The following is a 19,902-nucleotide window of genomic DNA, read 5'->3' on the forward strand; positions in this document are numbered from 1 at the left end:
CGTAATTATTTCCACCATAACAAGTACAGATGGAATACTCACTATGTCGCTTTATTTGGGTTATTTAAGATTAGGGGGTGGGGAGAACCCTCAGATAGAGTACAACCAGAATCAGATGAATCTAACTGCATTTCCAATGGGATAGCATGTTTACACTGAAGCAAGGGGGAGAGCTGACCCAAATAACTTTAGAACACAGGATTTTGTCTATACCCTCAATCTAAATTTTTAAAAAACCCTGTAAACAAATATTGAACTCTGGTTAGTAGCTTTGCTTTTTGCTGTGGTATGGCTTAGGGATTCTGAAACTACTCTCTGTGTATTCTGGAACTGAGTAAATATACTGAGAATAATCGGAGCTGGGTTTCTTACTGTTGGAGAAGGGAAGATTCAAATACAGCTATAGAAAGACTACAATAAATCCTGTAGTGTTGGGACCAGAATTGGAGAAATCAGTATGAGCTCAAGGTTTACAATTTGTATGTCTTTAGGGACTTCCCTGGTGGCACAGTGGTTAAGAATCCACCTGCCAATGCAGTGGACACAGGTTTAAGCCCTGGTCCGGGAAGATCCCACATGCCACAAAGCAACTAAGCCCGTGCGCCACAACTACTGAGGTCGCAAGCCACAACTACTGACGGCCACGTGCCTAGAGCCCGTGCTCCGCAACAAGAGAAGCCACCACAATGAGAAGCCCGAGCACCGCAACGAAGAGTAGCCCCCGCTCGCCGCAACTAGAGAAAGCTTGCGTGCAGCAACAAAGACCCAACACAGACAAAAATAAATAAATAAATTTTAAAAAATGTATATATCTTTATACTTAAGAACCTAGACCTAAAGGATATAGTGGGATAATTAATGAAATTTTAAGATCAAATGTAAATTATTGATATATAATAGTATTGTACCATTACTAAATCTTTTGGTTTTGATAAAGGTACTATGGATATATAAGAGAATGTCCTTGTTCTTAAGAAATTCACATGAGTATTTAAGGGTAGAGGAACATGATGTCTGCCACACACTCTAAAATGGTTCAAGAGGGCTTCCCTGGTAGCACAGTGGTTAAGAATCCACCTGCCAATGCAGGGGACACAGGTTTGAGCCCTGGTCTGGGAAGATCCCACATGCCAGGGAGCAAGTAAGTCCATGCGCCACAGCTACTGAGACTGTGCTCTAGAGCCCATGAGCCACAGCTACTGAAGCCCGCACGCCTAGAGCCCGTGCTCCGCAACAAGAGAATCCACTGCAGTGAGAAGGCTGCACACCGCAGTGAAGAGTAGCCCCCGCTAGCCACAACTAGAGAAAGCCGCGCGCAGCAACAAAGACCCAACGCAGCCAAAAAATAAATTAATTAAATAAATAAACTTTAGGGCTTCCCTGGTGGCACAGTGGTTGAGAGTCCGCCTGCCGATGCAGGGGACACAGGTTCGTGCCCCGGTCCGGGAAGATCCCACATGCCGTGGAGCGGCTGGGCCCGTGATCCATGGCCGCTGAGCCTGCGCGTCCGGAGCCTGTGCTCCGCAATAGGAGAGGCCACAACAGTGAGAGGCCCGCGTACCACAAAAAATAAATAAATAAATAAATAAACTTTAAAAAAATGGTTCAAGAGAAAAAATATACATATGCATACACAAACGTACAGATAGCAAATAATAAAGCAATGTGAAAATATAAACAATCGGTGGATCTGAGTATAGGGCAGGTGGAAGTTTTTTGTACTATCTCACTGCTTTCCTACAATTCTGAAGTTATACCAAAATTAAAAGCCACCAAAATAACTACAGAGTACAGGAATGTGACTGCTCTTCCCTCCTAGGAATCTGTCCTAGGCAATAGAGATTGGCATTAAAATAATAATATAAATAATACATGGGCAGAGAGATGACAGAAATGGAATGAAATACAAAGAAAACAGCATTTAGGATGAGCACTGACTTGGGCTTTGGGTTACTCTGTGGGGATCAATCCTGGGATTTGATGTTCCATCCTCTCAACGAAGTACCTATTCACAATTTGACTCAATATTTGACTAATAATAGTTATATCAGCCAATTTTTTTTTTTTTTTTGGCCTCGTGCACTCGGCTTTGTGGGATCTTAGTTCCCCGACCAGGGATGGAACCTGGGCCCTGACAGTGAAAGCACCGAGTCCTAACCACTGGACCATCAGGGAATTCCCCCAAATTGTTAACAGTACTTAAAGGAGGCACTTAAGACTTTTAAATTTACCTTATTTCCACTTAGGCGGCCGCAAGCTTCATTGACCCAGTGCCACAAATTAGCTAGAAAAACAAAGTAAGGATAAGCGCTTCACATTATTATTTCCTATTTCTAATTCAGCATTATTGACCACTATGTCAGATCAATATTGTCTTTAAACAAAATCGTCTGCAAATCTGAGAGTGAAACATTTAAAAGAAAATCAACCAATTTAAAGACTATGAAGGCATCTTCCTCCTCCTATCAAAAACAGAACTTTTTGATCTACGTAAAGCCAAATCTGATGCCCTAATGTTCCACTGAATACCTTCAGGCACATCTGAGGGCTGTCAGAGCTGCTGTTTTGACTACAGACATTCTCATGCCCTTAGCAATTTTTCTTTGACTATTAGGGACGCTGTTAGGTATTGTAGGGGAACAAAGGTGACGTGGGTCTAGGGGACTTAGCACAAATATATGTGTGATAAAAGTCAAGTGCATGCCAGAATGCTCTGTCAGGCCCCACTGAATTCCAGCAGGCCCCGAATCCTTTTCCCCCACACCCTGCTGCTTCTCAGAAGAAAGAAGAATATGTTCTGTGGCATGTACAAAGTATATCTTCCTTAACTTTTTAAAACAGAACTGATGAAACTTAAAAGGTCAAATCTATGAATTAAAAAAATCTATGAATGTATAGAATACAAAGATAAAATTTTATCCTACGTCCACTGAATATCTGATGGTGAATTCACTATAAAGACTAAAGCTAAGAGGTTGTCAATTTTCCACTGGAAGATAATGACGTCATCATAATAGGTAATGATGCCTCTTATGTGACCTTGCCTGGTCTATTTAACCTCTCTGAGCCTCAGTTTCCACATCATAAAATGGGGGAAATAATAACGCCTCCCTCTCAGTGCTGCTGTGGAGACTTAGGACACGTAAAATATGTAGAGCAGTGTTGGCACATGATAAATATTTAATATGTCAGTTACGACTGTCATCATCATTACTATTCGTGCTTATTTTCTATCACTTTAAAATTATATAAAAATAAAGATACTCCAAATAAAAGGAAAGTTGCAGCTCTTTCCTTTTAGGGATCAGGAGTAGACAATTACAGATGATACTAAAAATAACATTTGTACACAGAGGTGGTAATTGCTCCTAACTACTGTGATAATCTCTCTCCTGGTTGATTGCAAAAGCCCTCCTTACTGGTGGGTCTGCATCCACTCTTTCTGTACCCCCCAAATTTGTTTTAATTACTAAAATAGCCAAATACGAAAACCACAGGGTTGTTCTGCCTCCCTCTGCTCAGGATGGGAGCACATTTCTTAGCAGTTTCATGTCACACTGGTTCTGACTTTCTGTTCCAGCTGCGCTAACCTTCCAATCCCCCCAACTTGCTCTGCTCCCTCCAATCATGCAGTTCTCTTTGCATGGAATGCTTTTGATTCTCCTTAGCTCCCCTTGGGCTAGTTCATTGCAACTTGTCTTTCAGATCTCAGGTCCCCTGACTCCGCCCTGGGAGGCCCTGGCTGACCCTGAGGCTGGACAGGCAACTCTGTCACCCCTGGAGCTCTTGCACCTCCCTTTCCACACTCAGCCTCATTCTATGGGCCAATCCTTGCCTTGCTCACAGAGAAGCTTCTTCCATGAGGGCACTGGCTCTGTTTGTGTTGCTCAAGGTTTTGAGACCCCAGTGTCTGTCCAGTCCCTGGTAGCCAAAAAACGTGTTGAATGAAGGGATGAAAAGAAAGCTGACAGTCACACATCCCGACCTAGTGATGGGCGGGCCCATTGCCTTTGCCATTGGTAAGATATGGCCAAAAGAGATTATCACAGAGAAAAAAACTAAAGAATAAAACACTGGGGGTCTGTTTATCTCCTGAAAACATGGCTATATGAGTGAGCAATCCATCAGCATCTCTGAACATGCATTATTCAAATCCCCAGTTCTGATGCTGGGGAGGTGAAGTTGCATTAAATGACAATATTCAATAATGATAGACTTTTTAAAAAGTTAATTCCAACTTTTCCTCTTCAAATACTCTCTGCTTAACACTGGCATCTTCAGTCACCATCTTCCCTCTTTAATCTTTTGATTGCCCAGTGTTACATTAGACAATGGAATGTTAATGGAAATAGTAAGATACGCAGGATTTCATGAAGTCTATGGATGTGACTGTGAGAGAACTGATGGAATCACAGCAAAGCAAAGGTGGACAAAACAAGTGAGCAACTGAAAATGGGAAAGGATGGTGAGACCACAGGTGCTTCAAAAGACAATGATGTGCACTAGGTTTAGGAAACGTAGCGAAGCCTTGGACAGTTTCTTAAAAATTACCCTTTGTAGCTTTGTAGTATAAAAGTCAAACAGGATGTGATGTTAAAAGACACTATCAAACCATTTTTTTTTGTGGAAAAACTATTCCCAATAAACAAGACAACACTTGATTACTCATTCTAAGAATGATCACCTGCATTTTACTGAATATAAGACCACTTATTTCCAGAATTTTAAATTCACCTATCAGGGTAACACCCCAGTCAAAACTTTCCATCTGTCATTTACCTGAACATTTTGTCTCTGTTTTAATTAAGTAATTAATTAAATTTAAGTAATTAAAAATGTGTGTTCTAGGATAAATGCAACCTCTGTATATCTGACAGTATATAATCTATACAACAGTCATTGGTTTCCTGCACCTAGAATATTTTTGTTTGCATACACATAAACAGGCACAATGGATTTTTGTTCATTTGTTTGTTTTGCCAGAGAACAATGAATTAGGTATAAAGCGTGTGTCACCTTAGTTTAAACAGATCACCAGAGGCAGTCGGAGGGCAATATACGCCTCTTCAAAGCATACACCTAGAAATGTATCTATTGGCTTTAAGATTCATTTTCAAAACCCACCATAGACACAATACCTGTTAGTGCTTTCCCTTTTTTCCTATAGTAAACACCAAAGATGACAGCAGCAACTAATGCCACAGATATGAAGAGAAGCAGAATAATTAAACTGGGCAAGTAAATCTGGGGTTCTGTGTTGGAAGAAAATGAGAAAAATAGCATTAAAGATGGTTTATTTTTACTTTCTCCATTTAAAAACATAACCCTGGGCCTTCCCTGGTGGCGCACTGGTTGAGAGTCCGCCTGCCGATGCAGGGGACACGGGTTCGTGCCCCTGTCCGGGTAAGATCCCACATGCCACGGAGCGGCTAGGCCCGTGTGCCATGGCCGCTGAGCCTGCGCGTCCGGAGCCTGTGCTCCGCAACGGGAGAGGCTGCAACAGTGAGGCCTGTGTAACCCAAAAAAAACCAAAACCAAAAACAAAACCCATAACCCTTTCAATCAAACCCCAGAATCAAGGGTGTTGGTGTGGAGTAAGAACAATAGGAAGGTCCCCGGCCCTGACTGTAGAATTTGTCAGGAAGAGCTCCCGTTCAGAAGGGTGAAATCAACAATGCAGCCCGGTCCTGCCGGCTGCCATAGCTCTGAGGGGCCAGCCCAGGACCATATCTAAATGCTTCTACTTTAGAACAACTCTAATAGGGATGAGCACACCATCCATCATCTTTGTTTACCTACAGAACACTTCACTCTGTCTAGGTGGATGGGCTCTGGAGGCAAAAGGAAGCCCCTTATCAAATCTCTTTCCAAATAACAACATGGCACCAGGTTTTGCTGGTCATGAGAACAGAACCATAGCCATCCTGCAAAGTGTTTCAGGCACTTCATCTACAACACAGTGTGGACTCAACCATTTTTTTCATCCCCCCTTGATCACTTAAATGCTAGTACCTTTATATTATAAGCTCTTGGTTTACAAGACCTGGTTTCCGGACTCTTGCTTTTCCTCTCCTTCTGTCTTTTTTTTTTTTTTTGGCTGCATTGCTGCTGCACGCGGGCTTTCTCTTGTTGCGGCGAGCGGGGGCTACTCTTCGTTGCGGTGCGTGGGTTTCTCATTGCTGTGGCTTCTCTTGTTGCAGAGCTTGGGCTCTAGGTGCACAGGCTTCAGTAGTTGTGGCACACGGGCTCAGTAGCTGTGGCTCACAGGCTCTAGAGTGCAGGCTCAGTAGTTGTGGCGCACGGGCTTAGTTGCTCCTTGGCATGTGGGATCTTCCTGGACCAGGGCTTGAACCCGTGTCCCCTGCATTGGCAGGATTCCCAACCATGGTGCCACCAGGGAAGTCCTCTCCTTCTGTTTTTTTTCAAGACAGTTTTTTATTCCCTCCGTTATTCTGAATGTCCTCTTAATGGTCTTTTTAAAATGCTGCTCTGACCGTGCAATTCCTTATCCAGAACGCTTTGATGTTCTCCCGTTTGCCAAAATGTCAAAGCTAAGGCCTTGATTTTCTTAGTCAACGTTCATCAACCCCATCGCTCTGTGGCCTAGGTTCTCTTGCCTCATTAGAAAGGTTTTCTTGCCACTTATGCCTCCTCCTGTGCTGTGATACCTGGACCCACCTTCACAGCATCTCGCTCACCTGGGTAAGCAGCTTCCGCCATTAACTGTCAACTTTCTGTCAATCATTGAAACTGTACTTGAGATTGATTTGATCCACAGGATGTTCCAGAAATAATGATGACTACCTTCTAATAAGTTGCTAACTCTGGCTGGTGACCAAAATCTCCCATAGGTACCCTGCTGTGACCACTGTGACAACCAACATCCTATCACATTTGGGCATTTTAATTTATGTTTGCACCTCAGTTTTCTTTCTGGTTTTGGCATACACGAATAAATTACTAGTTATCCATTCCTTTTTTGGGCACATACGAATAAATTACTAGTTATCCATTCCACAGTAGAAAATTATCAAATAAACAACATATCTGGAATTAAAATACTAATAAAAATGAAATACTGAGCTGATCATGGATAGGACGAGATGAAAAGGGAGAAATGGACGCCTCTGGATATAGCATGTAATTCGGGAGAAATCTAGAAGAGCTGACTAGACTGGGGCACATCTACCCAACCAACCTGCTCTATTCAACATACCATTTGGTGGTTTTGTAGGTGGAAGAGAACTACAAACCACATCTGATTTATCGGTCCCGTGAAGTGCTTCTGTCTCTCCAAGAATGGTACAGCTGTGAGGGGAAAGGTAGGTAAGTGCTTTGGTTTTATATTCTTATTAAAGCTACAAAAGGTTCTATCCCTTTAGATTGCAAGCTCATTCAGGAGAGGAACCAGGTCTTTGTGGATGTTTGAATTGCCAGTGTCTAGCCACACATCATTAAGGTGGACAAAGCCAATAGTAACTACGGCCAGTGTTCTCTAAGAACTACTCTGAGAGCATGGTCCAAAAGAGAAAAGACTGATGGCTGCAGTAAAGAAGATTCCAAATTCAATTACCATGGCTAAGTGATAAACTTTGGATGAATACCCTTTCGAAGTTGAAATCACAGAAAATCTTTTCAAAACAAAACTTGGATAAGTGGATCAGAAAATAAATATTTTACGAGAATTCATTTATTGGGAACTAAAAGAATCATGAGATTCATTATGAGTATTCAACAACAAGCATGCCATGAAAGGACTCAGGAATTTCACTCTGGATATACTCACATAAGTGTGAGATAGTATATAGAAAAGATGATTCATTGCAAACTTAGTTACTACTCCAAAAGACTGCAAACCACTTAAATGACTATCAATAGAGAGCTTATTAAATAAATTATGGTACATCTCTATGATGACATACTATGTAGCTATAAAAAGCCACAAAGATCTAAGTGAACTAATATGGAATGAGCTTCCTTCAGGATATATTATGCGGAAAAAAAAAACCCAAGTGTGTAAACATTTAAACAGGAGGCTTCTATTTGCACATACACCACACACACACACACACACACACACACACTCATCTTTGTACAAGTAAACCAGTGATGCTGGGAAGCTGGGAAAAGTGGGACTGGTGAGTGATAATAAGCATCGTTAAGTAATTTGCAACTAAATAAGGTTAGAAAAAGGGAAAAAGCAGCTGCAACTATAAGTCAAAGCTTCAGTCAGACTGAATCTAACAAGCAATACACAGCTCCTGTCACACATCAGGGAGAAGATTGGCTGCACTGGTTTATGGCCCTCACGCCCAATTGACAGACTTTTTCTGTTGTGAACCTGGCTTCCAGAGGAAGCCTCATCAAACGGAATCAGTCTGTTTTCAAAACAGACGAGACAGCAGAGGCTGAGTTGGGTTTAAAATCAACAAACCCTCTGGGTTCCTTCGTTGTCACTTACTTGGTCCAGGGTTTGCACTCTTCTGTGGAGGAAGAGGCGTCGGAGAAGTAGCCTGCGAGGCAGGGCTCGCACACCGTGTCCTTGTTGAGCTGCACTGTCAAAAAGACCAACGGACAAAAGAACACAAGACAAACGAGGACACTTAGAGATCGGCCAGGAGGATGGTCCAGAGGACCAGAGATCAGAAGCGCCCCGCCTGCCTCTTGCCTCCCCATTCCTGCCCTCACCACCTGCGGCCAGTGGCCGAAGTCCTCACAGACTTCAGAGGGCCCGAGACCCCACAGCAGGTGACAGCACTGTGTCCAGAGGGGAACTGGCTCACTGTCAGGGCGCCAACGCCAGATCTGAATTAGATCTAGCTCTCTGGTCCGGACCCTCTGCCGGTCAAAGCCACCGTCCTGGTCACCGATCCTTCGTTTCCTGGCCAGGGAGCCTGCTATCTGTTCTGTTTTAATCAAGCACCTGTCTGTTCTCCCCTGTCTCTCCTTTGGGGCTTACACCAGGCTTTGGGTACAGAGAATGGCAGCCCATTTACCGCTTTTAAAGGAAACTTCTTGTCTTGACCCTTTCTGATCAATACTCTCACCAGTCTAAGTATCAGAGTGTTGACAAAACAAAACAAAGAGAAAAGAAAAAAACGAACCAACCTACAATATAGGTCTCTTTCCCCTAAACCAAGGGTTGGTAGTAACAGTTTTCTATAAAGAGCCATACAATAAATATCTTAGGCTTTGCAGGCCCTCTGGTCTCTGCAAATTACTTGTAGTGTGAAAGAAGTCACAGATAATGTGTTAAAAATAAATGGATGGGGCTGTGTCCCAATAACATCCTACTTACACAAACAAAAGTGGTGGGATGGATTTTGGACCCCTGCCTTAAGCCATAGCACTGAAAGCAGGAATTGATCCTGGTTAGTAAGCTGTCTTTACCTCTCATATTCCACATGAACTACATTATCAAAATAGGAAATGTCTCAGATTTCCTATGTCTATTACCTTTACTGCAATTGACACATGATGACCCTTTGGTAATTCCAGTAAAAAAGGACACTGGCTACCATGTGATATCATAATAAGCAACTGGCTTGTGCCAAAACCACAAATCACTCTTGAAATTAGTAGCACTTCTGTGGTTTACTTTCATGAATAAAACCCTAAAATAAGGAATTACATTTTCTTTGTCCAAAGTCAAGTGGGAAGTACATGGGCAAGGGTGTGACAACAGATATGGGGTATTTGGGATCAGGTTCAGTTGTTCTGAGTTCAAATATACTGCAAGGCAGGGGTAAAATTTTCAGTCATCCACGTCACCCCCTCTACCCTCCACCTATTGCTGAAGAATGCACCATTTCCAAAGGAGCAAAGCAGAGAGGACATTGAGCAGAGGAAAAAAAAAAGCAGAAAGGGACCAGCACCTTTTTATTTTTTTGTTTTTTTTTTTTACCAGCACCTTTTTTCATGCAGCTAACAAACTTTTGGAAAGGCTCTGGGTCTTGCCTATATCTCAGAACCAGAATTCAGAAGGGAGCAGGCTGTCATAGGGAGATTTATTTTAGTAATTAAAAAATCGTCAGACTTCTTCCCACGAGAAAGCCTGTCTGGTTTAATTGAAGGACTGACTGTGTCAGACTCTGTGATGGACATTTTCCTCCATACGAAATGAAATGAATAATATTTTAAATTCTCCCAACCCTGTGTTTTACTTTTGTAATTATAATAGAGCAAAATATAATATATTCGGGTTTTGGACCGACTGTGTATAATAACTGTAGTAACAACTCAGTCCAGAAGAAATGTTTTTACGCTTAGAACCCCTGAGTCACAAGAAATTTTTAAAAATAAAAATTTCAAATAGGCGCATTTTTTTTTCATGTGAAAGAGTATGAAAAGGTGATTAGCATAAACCTCCCCGAGCCTAAAAATACATTATGATAAAACTCTGTGGGGAAGGTGAAATGGATACAAATCAAAGGAGAGAAAAGAACTATATAAAATTTCCAACAGTTAAAGACGATCAGTGCATTTTTAAATGGATGATGATGGCTATTCAGTTGCTATCCCATGTTTTGATTCCGCTGAATATTTTAGAAAGTGTAACTTACTGCTGTTCCAATTCCCTGGAAACTAAGTCCTTAAGCGACTCTTTCAATTTGTAATAAAAATGTATAGCTGTCTATTTAAAATGTTGGCAGGAGGTGCACAGCTTTTCAAAATTCTCCTAAGAGGGTGCACATGTTTTAAAAAAAGTTTGGGGACCCCTGCATGATCCGGTTCCCCCCTTAGTGGGCATGGGAAGGTTCAAAAGGAGGAGCCTTGATAAGAGCGCGTGGGCCCAGCTCTCACATTCCCCCGGAGGCGCACAACCTGCAGTCCGTTCCCAGGGAACCCTAAGCCTCCTCCAGCGCCCCCTGGTCCCGAAGAGTGTCATGACTCAGGGAAGCCGTCTGAGAGGCCGCTTTGGCCTGGGGGTACTTGCACGGCTTTGGGAGCGCCGCCCGACGCGGGACCCCGGCTCGTACCCGGGAGCCGGGCGCCGAAGCCGGGCGCGCACTCGGCGTTGCGGCGGCAGCAGCGGCAGTCCTCGCTCCAGTGGTACCCGGCGGTGCAGGCGCAGCGCCGCGGAGCCGTCCGGTTGCCGGGCTCCACGGCCACCAGGGCCTTGCCTGCGGGAGAGAAAGAGGGCAGCGAGGCAGCGGGAGCAAGGGCGGATACACACCTTCCACCTCGTGCCACTCGCTCTCCAGCACCACCAGCCCCAAACCACCCAGACCCCCCCGGACGCAGCGCACGGATGAATCACTCAGGACACTGGGATTCAGGAACTCCCAAGTTCCCCCTCACACTTCCTGTGTTGGCACTAAAACATCCTAGAAGGTTTTGTTGGGTTTTTTTTTCTCTCTCTCTCAATAATTAAGAGCCTTGTGGTTTTTGAAAAGTCAGTTTTCATGTTGGTAGGAAGATTAAGGCCTGGGGAGTTTCTGATCATTGACTATTTTGACGAATGCAAAATAATCGACTTACAGCTTCTTGAGTTTTAGTAAATTCAAATGTGATAAACATTCTTAACACCAATGCTAGATCAGACCTAAGAGAATTGGGTTTCTGGAGACTGGGGAGTCATCTTGGGATCCCGCAGGACTGCAGGATTATTCAGAGTCCTGAAAACAGGCGTCACTGTGGGATTAGATACGGGCAAAGTAAGGAGGTTGGGCCTGGTGACAAACTTGGAAATTAATCTCTCCCCCCAAACTTAGGATAACACGTTCGTTGTCTCTTTTCTCACAACACATAGCAAAGCACTCTCTCCTTATCTCAAACCTCCTGGCCCTTTCCAGTTTTTGTGGAATAGAGGTAAATGCTCACACACAGTCGACCTTCATTATTCGCTGGTTCATGTAGGCAATTTCGCCTACTAGTTAAAACTTAATCGTAACCCCCAAATCAATAACTCCTGGTACTTTTGCAGTTATCCTCCAACACATGCAGAACAGTGAAAAAATTTTGAGTCACCGGCTGGACGTGGATGTCCCCAGCCAAGGGCAAATGGGGTGACACTGCCTTCTAGTTTTAGCTGTCACACTGGAAATCAGAGTTCTTTTTGTGGGCTATTTAGTGTCCTATTTTTGGCATTTTTGTGCTTTTTATTGGTGAGTTCACTGTTTAAAATGGCCCCCAAGCATAGGGCTGAAGTGCTGTCGAGTGTTTCTAAGTCCAAGAAGGCCATGATTTGTCTTCTGGAGAAAGTCCATGCATTAGATAAACTTTGTTCAAGGCTGTTTATTGTGAGTTCATTGTTAATGAATCAAAATATTTCTTAAATAAGGTGTCTTTAAACAGAAACACATACAAAATGAGGTTATGTTCACCTACCCAGGAGTGGTGGTTCAGTATTTGCTAGCTCAGTGTTTGTGGTGACTTTATAGAACATAACTACCATGAATAACAAGAATTACCTGCACACACACATGCATACATGAAACAACACAATAACGTTTATTTAAAACAGACTTCCTACTCCTCCTATACATCCCCATCTCACCTGGATTATCCAAACAGCCCTTGTACTTTATATTTCTGAATACTTATCAGAGTTTGTTATGGGCTGATGTTTGTGTCCTCTCAAAATTCATATGTTGAAATCCTAACCCCCCCCCCCACCGCAGTGTGATGATATTAGGAGGTGGGGGCTTTGGGAGGTGATTAGGTCATGAGGGTGGAGCCCCCATGAATGGGATTAGTGTCCTTATAATAAGAGACGGCACAAAGCTTGCTTCCGCTCTCTCTCCATTCACCACCACGTGAGGACACAAGAAAGTGGCTGTCTTGAAACAAAGAATAGGGAACACACCAAGAGCCCCGCCATGCTGGCACCCTTATCCCAGACTTTCAGCCTACAGAACTGTTCTGTATATATATTTGTTGTTTAAGCCACTGAGTCTGTGGTATTCTGTTATAGCAGCCTGAACTGCCTAGGACAGAGTTCCAAGAGAAAACAAAGAAACCAGAAACCTGTTCCCTCCTTCACTGTCTCAAGTTATAACCAGCAGGGAGGGAATGCTTCCTGTTCCCATTCTTTTCAGACCAGAGCTGGGTGAACCTGAGAAGTCTCCACTCCCTTCTGTGTCCACTCTCCAAGGCCCAGGTCAGCTCTGAAGCACCAAGACCAACTTGCATAAACATGGACATACTGTCTGGAACATACGAACAAGTGTCATTTTCCTTGGAAAATTTGAATTCCAGTATCCCACTCAAAAGTAAGTGCATGTGGACTTCCCTGGTGGCACAGTGGTTAAGAATCTGCCTGCCAATGCAGGGGACACGGGTTCGAGCCCTGGTCCAGGAAGATCCCACGTGCTGGGGAGCAACTAAGTCCGTGCGCCACAACTACATTTTAAAATATCTTAATGCGCTAGGTTTGGGGCTTTCATCAGTTTTGGCAGTAGACAGAGTGAATCTTTCTTTCCAAGAGACAGCAATGAGTCAAGCTCATTACTAAGCAGTGGGAAAGAAAAAAGACGATCAGACGCTTCTGCTCAATGGAGTTTCCACGTTACCTTCTCTGGACAAAGTCCGCCAGCTGTCTCTAACACTTTAGAAAAATTACGATGTTTAGAAAAATGCTTATTTCCTAGTTCTGTCTACTGAAAAAGCAAACAAACCAACCTATATACAAGGATCAATCCAGTAGCAATGAGTGCTTCCCAGCACCCAGACTGAAGCTGCTAAATAAGATGTTCTGCTGAAAGCAATGAGAAATCCTTGGAGAAATGGCTGATTCCACCTTTAGGGCAGGAAACGTCCAAGGTGAGGCTGGGAGCAAGAGAGCTCAGGACACCGGGGTCCACATCAAAAGACTTGGGGGCCACCTGGGAGAGGTGAGATAATCCAAGCACCAGTAAAACTAGTAACCGCAATAGATTAAAACACCTCAAAGACGTAAATGCATGAGTTCATAACATTCGTACAATTCCTTTGGAGACAACTTGGTGATCAAGTCATTATTTTGAAAAGTGGTAAATAAAGTTACAAGCATTCATTCTGCCTTTCCTGTATATACTGTACTTCAGGGTAACAACCCGTTGATGAGGGAAGTTTCTCTTTAGAAAGCATTCCAGCCAATAAAGGAAGAAGGGATGATGGAATTAGAACATCACCTTTCTGCAGCCCCTAATGAAAATGGATCTAGGCCATGATCATCAACAGCTGCTAATATCACCCAAAAGAGAGAGCAGCAGCTACTCTGTGAGTACTGACATCATCACATTATGCTCACCTTTGAAGGAGTTTTGTCAAAAACAAAGCAGAAAAACCCAGATTCTGATCAGCCTTCTAGATCTAATAACCCCTTTACAGGAAATATCGGAGATATAAATATTCATTCATATATATATATATATATATCTGAATCACTTTGCTGTATAGCTGAAACTAACACAACACTGTAAATCAACTATACTTCAATAAAAACAAAACAAAACAAAACTATTCCAGAACAGAAGTTCTACATGAAGAATTTTAACACAATCCTTCTGGGATCCGAAGCACATCTTTCTGGGTGTCTGTGGTCAAAACTTCTTCCCATGGCCCCTAAAAGAGACAATATTGCTGTATCTAAAAATATCATTTATCCACACAGCCCCCGACATGACTGACTCACCTGTATCACAAACTTTATGCAGCAAGCATTTATCTTCTTCATTCCAGGTGTCCAGGTATTCATCCGGGCCACAGGGCAGACAGACGCTTTCAGAGGTAGCAGTGCATTTGGAAGACAAGTACTTTCCTTGAATTAGAAGGGGAAACATGTACCAATCAAAAATACTTCCTCCCAAAAAAGCCAACAAATCAACAAAAAATGTACCAATCTGGGAATTCCCTGGTGGTCCAGTGGTAAGGACTCCGTGCTTTCATTGTTGTGGGCCCAGGCTCAATCCCTGGTCAGGGAACTAAGATCCTGCAAGCCACGGGGTGTGGCCAAAAAAAAAAAACAAGCACCAATCTACTGGACCCCTTACATGACCATAATCCCAGGACATCCCCCAAAGGTAGACTGATACATGAGATAAGACCACATCTCACAGAGACGGCTCCTCAGCCCTCCCGGCTGGCTCAGGTAACCTCTCCTGGGTTTGCTGTGCCTGTGTTCATGGCAGTCTTTTAGATCTTCTAAGTAAAAGATCACCCCTTCCACCCCAAACCTCTGCTGACTAAGAAAAAGAACTATGGTTTTCAAACTGGTGCCTACAGAACTTGAGGGGTTCCCTGGGGGCTAAGCAAGAGGAACTTCCTCTCACCTCTCCCCTCCCATCTTCAAAACCCCTCTACTGTCAACCTGGATAGTTAACTTCTTTTGTCCCAAGTATACTGTGGGCTCACGGTTAACTTAGTTTGATCAGAGAGTAATACACACACACATGCACGCATGAAAATCACTGGATCTTCATTCTACGAACCCAAAAAGTATTTGTAGCTGAAATATCTAAAGGATCTTGTTATAAGGTAAGCACCTTTTCCTCAAAGCTCTCCTCCTCTCCCCAGAACAGTGAGTGAGTGAGGACCCTCTGGACCTGGGGCTTCACTGAGGCCATAGAAATACTTGGTCACCTTCTGGCAGAACAACTTTGGGGAAGTGGTGACCAGTCCACCTTCTACCCCTCAGCAGGTATTGTGGGGAGGAGTTATAACAGGGTTTCGGCAATTTTTAGCAGTGATTCTAGGATAGATTACCACCCCCATTCTCCGCTAATTTCTGTGAAAATAATACTTTTTTTTTTTGGCCACACCGCATGGCTTGCAGGATCTTAGTTCTCCCACCAGGAATCAAACCTGGGCCCCTGGCAGTGAAAGTGCCGAGTCCTAACCACTGGACCGCCAGGGAATTTTGCAAAATAATACTTTTAAATAAGAGTTGTATCTCATATTTTGAGAGTTTGAATCACAAACTTCTAAAACAGAGTTTCAGAAACCATCTTGCCTTCTCAAGAAACAGCGTTTTGGAAAGCTGGTACTTAATTCATGTTCCAGCATGTACTTAATTCAAGTACCAGTTTCTGAAATTGTTCTTGATTTTTAGGTGATCTCATCTACTGAGAGAAAAGTTTTTGTCTTCAGAGTGACAAACACCACTACCTGCCACCGCCATAAAAAGCCTACCCAATTTCTTTTTTTTATCTGGCAGGATAGAAATGGTTCCTTAGATTAAAAAAAGAACCCCACCCGCTTGTGGAGTACAATGACAGGAGGTTTAGAAGTACAAACCTGGTTCACATTTGTTACAGCATCGTCCAAGGTGCTCGTAATGCCTCTCGCTAGTACACGGAGAGGTGATCTGAAAAGTCACCTAAAGAGAAAGTGCGCATCAGGTAGAGATTAGGCACAAGTTCTTTCTAGAGAAAACAGAAAATGAATTACTGACTCACATTTCTGAAAAGTATAAGAAATCACCATAAACAGTCCTGAAACAGCTCTGCATAATACCACCCCCCTCCCAAAGATGTCGCTTTCCTATTCTAGCCCATTTCTCCCTAACAATGTACAAAACCAATGATTCTGGCACCCAAATCCATTTAAAAGCATTTAAAACAATATCGGTCATGCTCATGGTAATAGGATGGATGAAAGGGAAATTTACAAATGGTACACAGAAGGTTGAAAACCACTTTACACAACCCACGTACGAAATTGGTCCCACTTCTGTGTCATCACATGGTGGACAGTTTGGTCAGTCCACTTTGGTCATAAAACTGTAGAAGGACAGAATGGGGCCCCTTAACATGTGTCTCATACCAGGGGAGGCCAACTGTGGTCTTACAAGCTAACTCTGATTTTAAAAAGATGCTTAATACCGCTTACCTTTTAAGATTTTAAACATGCAGAGAATCTGAAAAAGTGGGACAGCAAGGGGTTACAGGAAGCCTTCTGGCTTACCGCCCGCTGGCTGAGGGATCCCTGACAAGCTGCTTCAGCTCTTTGAACCTTGTCTCCTTTCTGTATGATTCTAATACCAATACTAATTTCCAAGTCTGCTCATCTAAGCAGAACAAAACAAAAAGCCAAGTCCCCTACAATCACTCAGATTCTTCTCAGTTTGCCACAGAAAAGCTCTTTTCTTTATCAGCTTTCTCAGTGTCAGAAAAAAAACCACACATTCCTGTTGACAGGCAGGCAGTAGTGGAAGCGTTGGGCTCAGCTGCAGACTTCACACTGTGCGTACCAAGAGTCCGGCTCCTGCTGGGTCCCAGGGATCCAGAGTTACAACCTTGCCCTCAAGGGACTTCCGCACACCAGGGTGTGTGCTATGATGGAGCCAGGTGGGTCCCTCCCTCAGCTGAAGGCCATGGGAGGTGTCCCAAGGAGTGTGACAAGTGAGCACAGGTTGGCAGGATAAAAAAGAACTCAGCCAGATGAGGAAAAAGGAGCTGGCCCGTGGAAGTGGAGGGCAGGGCAAGGCAGCTGTCTTTGGCAGAGTATGAGATGTTCAAACAGGGATACTGAGGCCTGAAGTGGCATGTCGGGTGGGGCTGGCAGTGGAGACCATCAGCAGAGTCCTGGGAGACGAGACCAAGGATGGTCAGAGCAATCAGAGGGCTTCACCTGCCTATTCAAGAGCTTGGATGGGAGGTGTAGAAATAGCGTAGCCTGGAAGAAGTCATGCATCCTCACAGTACCTCAGTTATGAAGGAAGTTTTCTAGAGAGAGCACCACACCCAGAAAAACCCAGGCTAGCTGAGTAGGGTGTGCAGGATGCCCCCAGTATGGACCTCTCCGACCTCCCCCAGGCCAGGTAAAGGGCTTCCGGGAGGGCTGGGGCCAGGGACAGTTACACTGAGGCTGATGAGAATGTCAAATGTGCTTCTGGAGCCAGGTATGCCAGGAAGGTTGTATTCGGACTTGCTTCCGAGACCTGTCTAACACTCTCTGTGGACCCCTGATAACATGGACTGATGTTCCCCGAGCATTCACCACATGACAGGGTCTGGTGGACAGTGCAGTGAGCCCACTGGACACTAGGAAGAATGATGTAACGGAAATCACCCCACCGCTCCTTTCGGGTCTTTTTCTCTCTGTTTTTATAGGAATCTGTTTCTCTGCGCCTGGCACGGTAACGTGTGCACACAGAAGAAAGACACGCAGAGGCAAAACGGTGAAGCTGAATTCGGCCAGGACAACTTTTGTCTCACACACAGGATCTGTCTGAGCCTGAGACCCATAAGAAAGCTGCAAGAGTCTCTGTAAGATGAGCACAGACTTTGTCTGTATTACACACACAGCTTCTCTTTAGGGGGATTTGGTAAAAGGACTCCCCCCAGGCAGCAGCTTAGAAGGTCTGTCAGGTGCTACAGGCTGTGCCCTGGGCTCCAAATCCTGGTACCTGGTGAGCATCACTGACCTGAATATGTGGACAATTTGTTTACACGTTTAGGAGAGTGGCAGTGATTCATTCAACCCATCCACCGTCTAACCCAGGAGCGTAATACCTCCTAGCAAAAATGGGGAAGCTACTGATTCCAGAGGTAACCAGATGTCTTAGCTCTGAAACAGATTTTCACAGATTATTCCTTAGAATCCGTATCTGTCTCCTAAGCTTACTGTGACTTTACACCTGGACATGTCTTCTTTTTTAAAAATGGAGATATAATTCACACACCATGAAACTCACCCTTTCAAAGGCTGCGATTCAGTGTTTTGTTTTGTGTTTTTTTTGTATATACACAAAGTTGTGCGACCACCGCTGCTAACTCCAGAACACCTGCATCACTCCAAAACTGATATGTCTGTTTGACACAGCTCTAGGATCACAGATCTTTTAAGTTGCATAAGCAATTCTGCTACTGGGAGAATTGGCTATGGTGAGGCAGAAAATTATGGAATTAATCTAATTTAAGGTATAGCTTAAACTGAACCCTATTTTATTCTTGAGTTACATCAGATACTTTGCAGTACACCTTCAAACCTTCAAAATGGCAATAAATATACAACTCAAAAGGCAACATACATACATAGATACGGTTAAGGAAATGTGGTTTGTGGGTAAATAAAAAGAATCTGGAAAACTCTCTGTAGGCCTACACCTTCAGAAGGCAAGATGTGCCTTTGTTGTTTTTTTTCCTTCTCTTGTTCTGCCTCTCTGCTTCTAAGAAGCTCTCTGCTTCTTTTCCACCACTGGCAGAGCTGCAGCTCTAGGATGACCTTCTTATTAGAGGATCTGCAGCTCCCCGGACCTCACATAGCATGTAAAGCTTGCCCTGTGCTGGTCTCACCCTGATCCTAAGCTCCACATCCAGGAACCCTGTGGTTTGCTCTCTGCACTGCAGTCCCCGCATTTGTAACTATTAGGAAGTCCAGATCTTGGACACCCTGGCCTGTCACCTTTTGCTGATCCCCTGAGGACTTGTCCCTCCATGCTACAGGCCAGAAGGGCTCTACCTGCCTGCCTCCTGGATCCCAAGTTCCCACATCCAACCTTCTTGGGCTCGGTTTCCGGTTAGCCTGAGCTGGATCTCCTTGACACCAGCCTCCCTGTCTGGATAGCCTGCCAAATACATCCCCAGACTGGCGTTTTTTTGATGTGAATGAACGAATGCCCTTCAGCCCCTCCCAGTCTGACCCCTTCTTTTTCTTTTTTAACATGTTTATCGGAGTATAACTGCTTTACAATGGTGTGTTAGTTTCTGCTGTATAACAAAGTGAATCAGCTATACATATACACATATCCCCATATCCCCTCCCTCTTGCATCTCCCTCACACCCTCCCTATCCCACCCCTCTAGGTGGTCACAAAGCACCTCGCTGAGCTGATCTCCCTGTGCTATGCGGCTGCTTCCCACTAGCTATCTATTTTACCTTTGGTAGTGTACATATGTCCATGCCACTCTCTCACTTCGTCCCAGCTTACCCTTCCCCCTCCCCGTGTCCTCAAGTTCATTCTCTATGTTTGCATCT

At 43.9% G+C, this 19,902-nt stretch overlaps 1 protein-coding gene across 1 annotated transcript in view; it reads right to left on the reverse strand.

The window, feature by feature from the left end:
- Window positions 1-19,590, reverse strand: part of TNFRSF11A (TNF receptor superfamily member 11a) — a 46,711-nt gene extending 27,121 nt beyond the window's left edge. Inside the window, exons 1-8 of the mRNA XM_024754863.1 lie at window positions 19,387-19,590; window positions 16,219-16,300; window positions 14,618-14,743; window positions 10,980-11,123; window positions 8,462-8,555; window positions 7,217-7,308; window positions 5,139-5,252; window positions 2,232-2,284 (exon numbers count right to left, since the gene is read on the reverse strand). Coding sequence (XP_024610631.1) covers window positions 2,232-2,284; window positions 5,139-5,252; window positions 7,217-7,308; window positions 8,462-8,555; window positions 10,980-11,123; window positions 14,618-14,743; window positions 16,219-16,300; window positions 19,387-19,590 — 909 coding nt within the window. The remainder of the gene's footprint in view (window positions 1-2,231; window positions 2,285-5,138; window positions 5,253-7,216; window positions 7,309-8,461; window positions 8,556-10,979; window positions 11,124-14,617; window positions 14,744-16,218; window positions 16,301-19,386) is intronic.
- Between the last annotated feature and the right edge of the window lie 312 nt (window positions 19,591-19,902).

The sequence above is a fragment of the Neophocaena asiaeorientalis genome, unplaced genomic scaffold (assembly GCF_003031525.2).
Source record: "Neophocaena asiaeorientalis asiaeorientalis breed wild unplaced genomic scaffold, Neophocaena_asiaeorientalis_V1.1 scaffold124, whole genome shotgun sequence".
Lineage (NCBI taxonomy): Eukaryota > Metazoa > Chordata > Mammalia > Artiodactyla > Phocoenidae > Neophocaena > Neophocaena asiaeorientalis.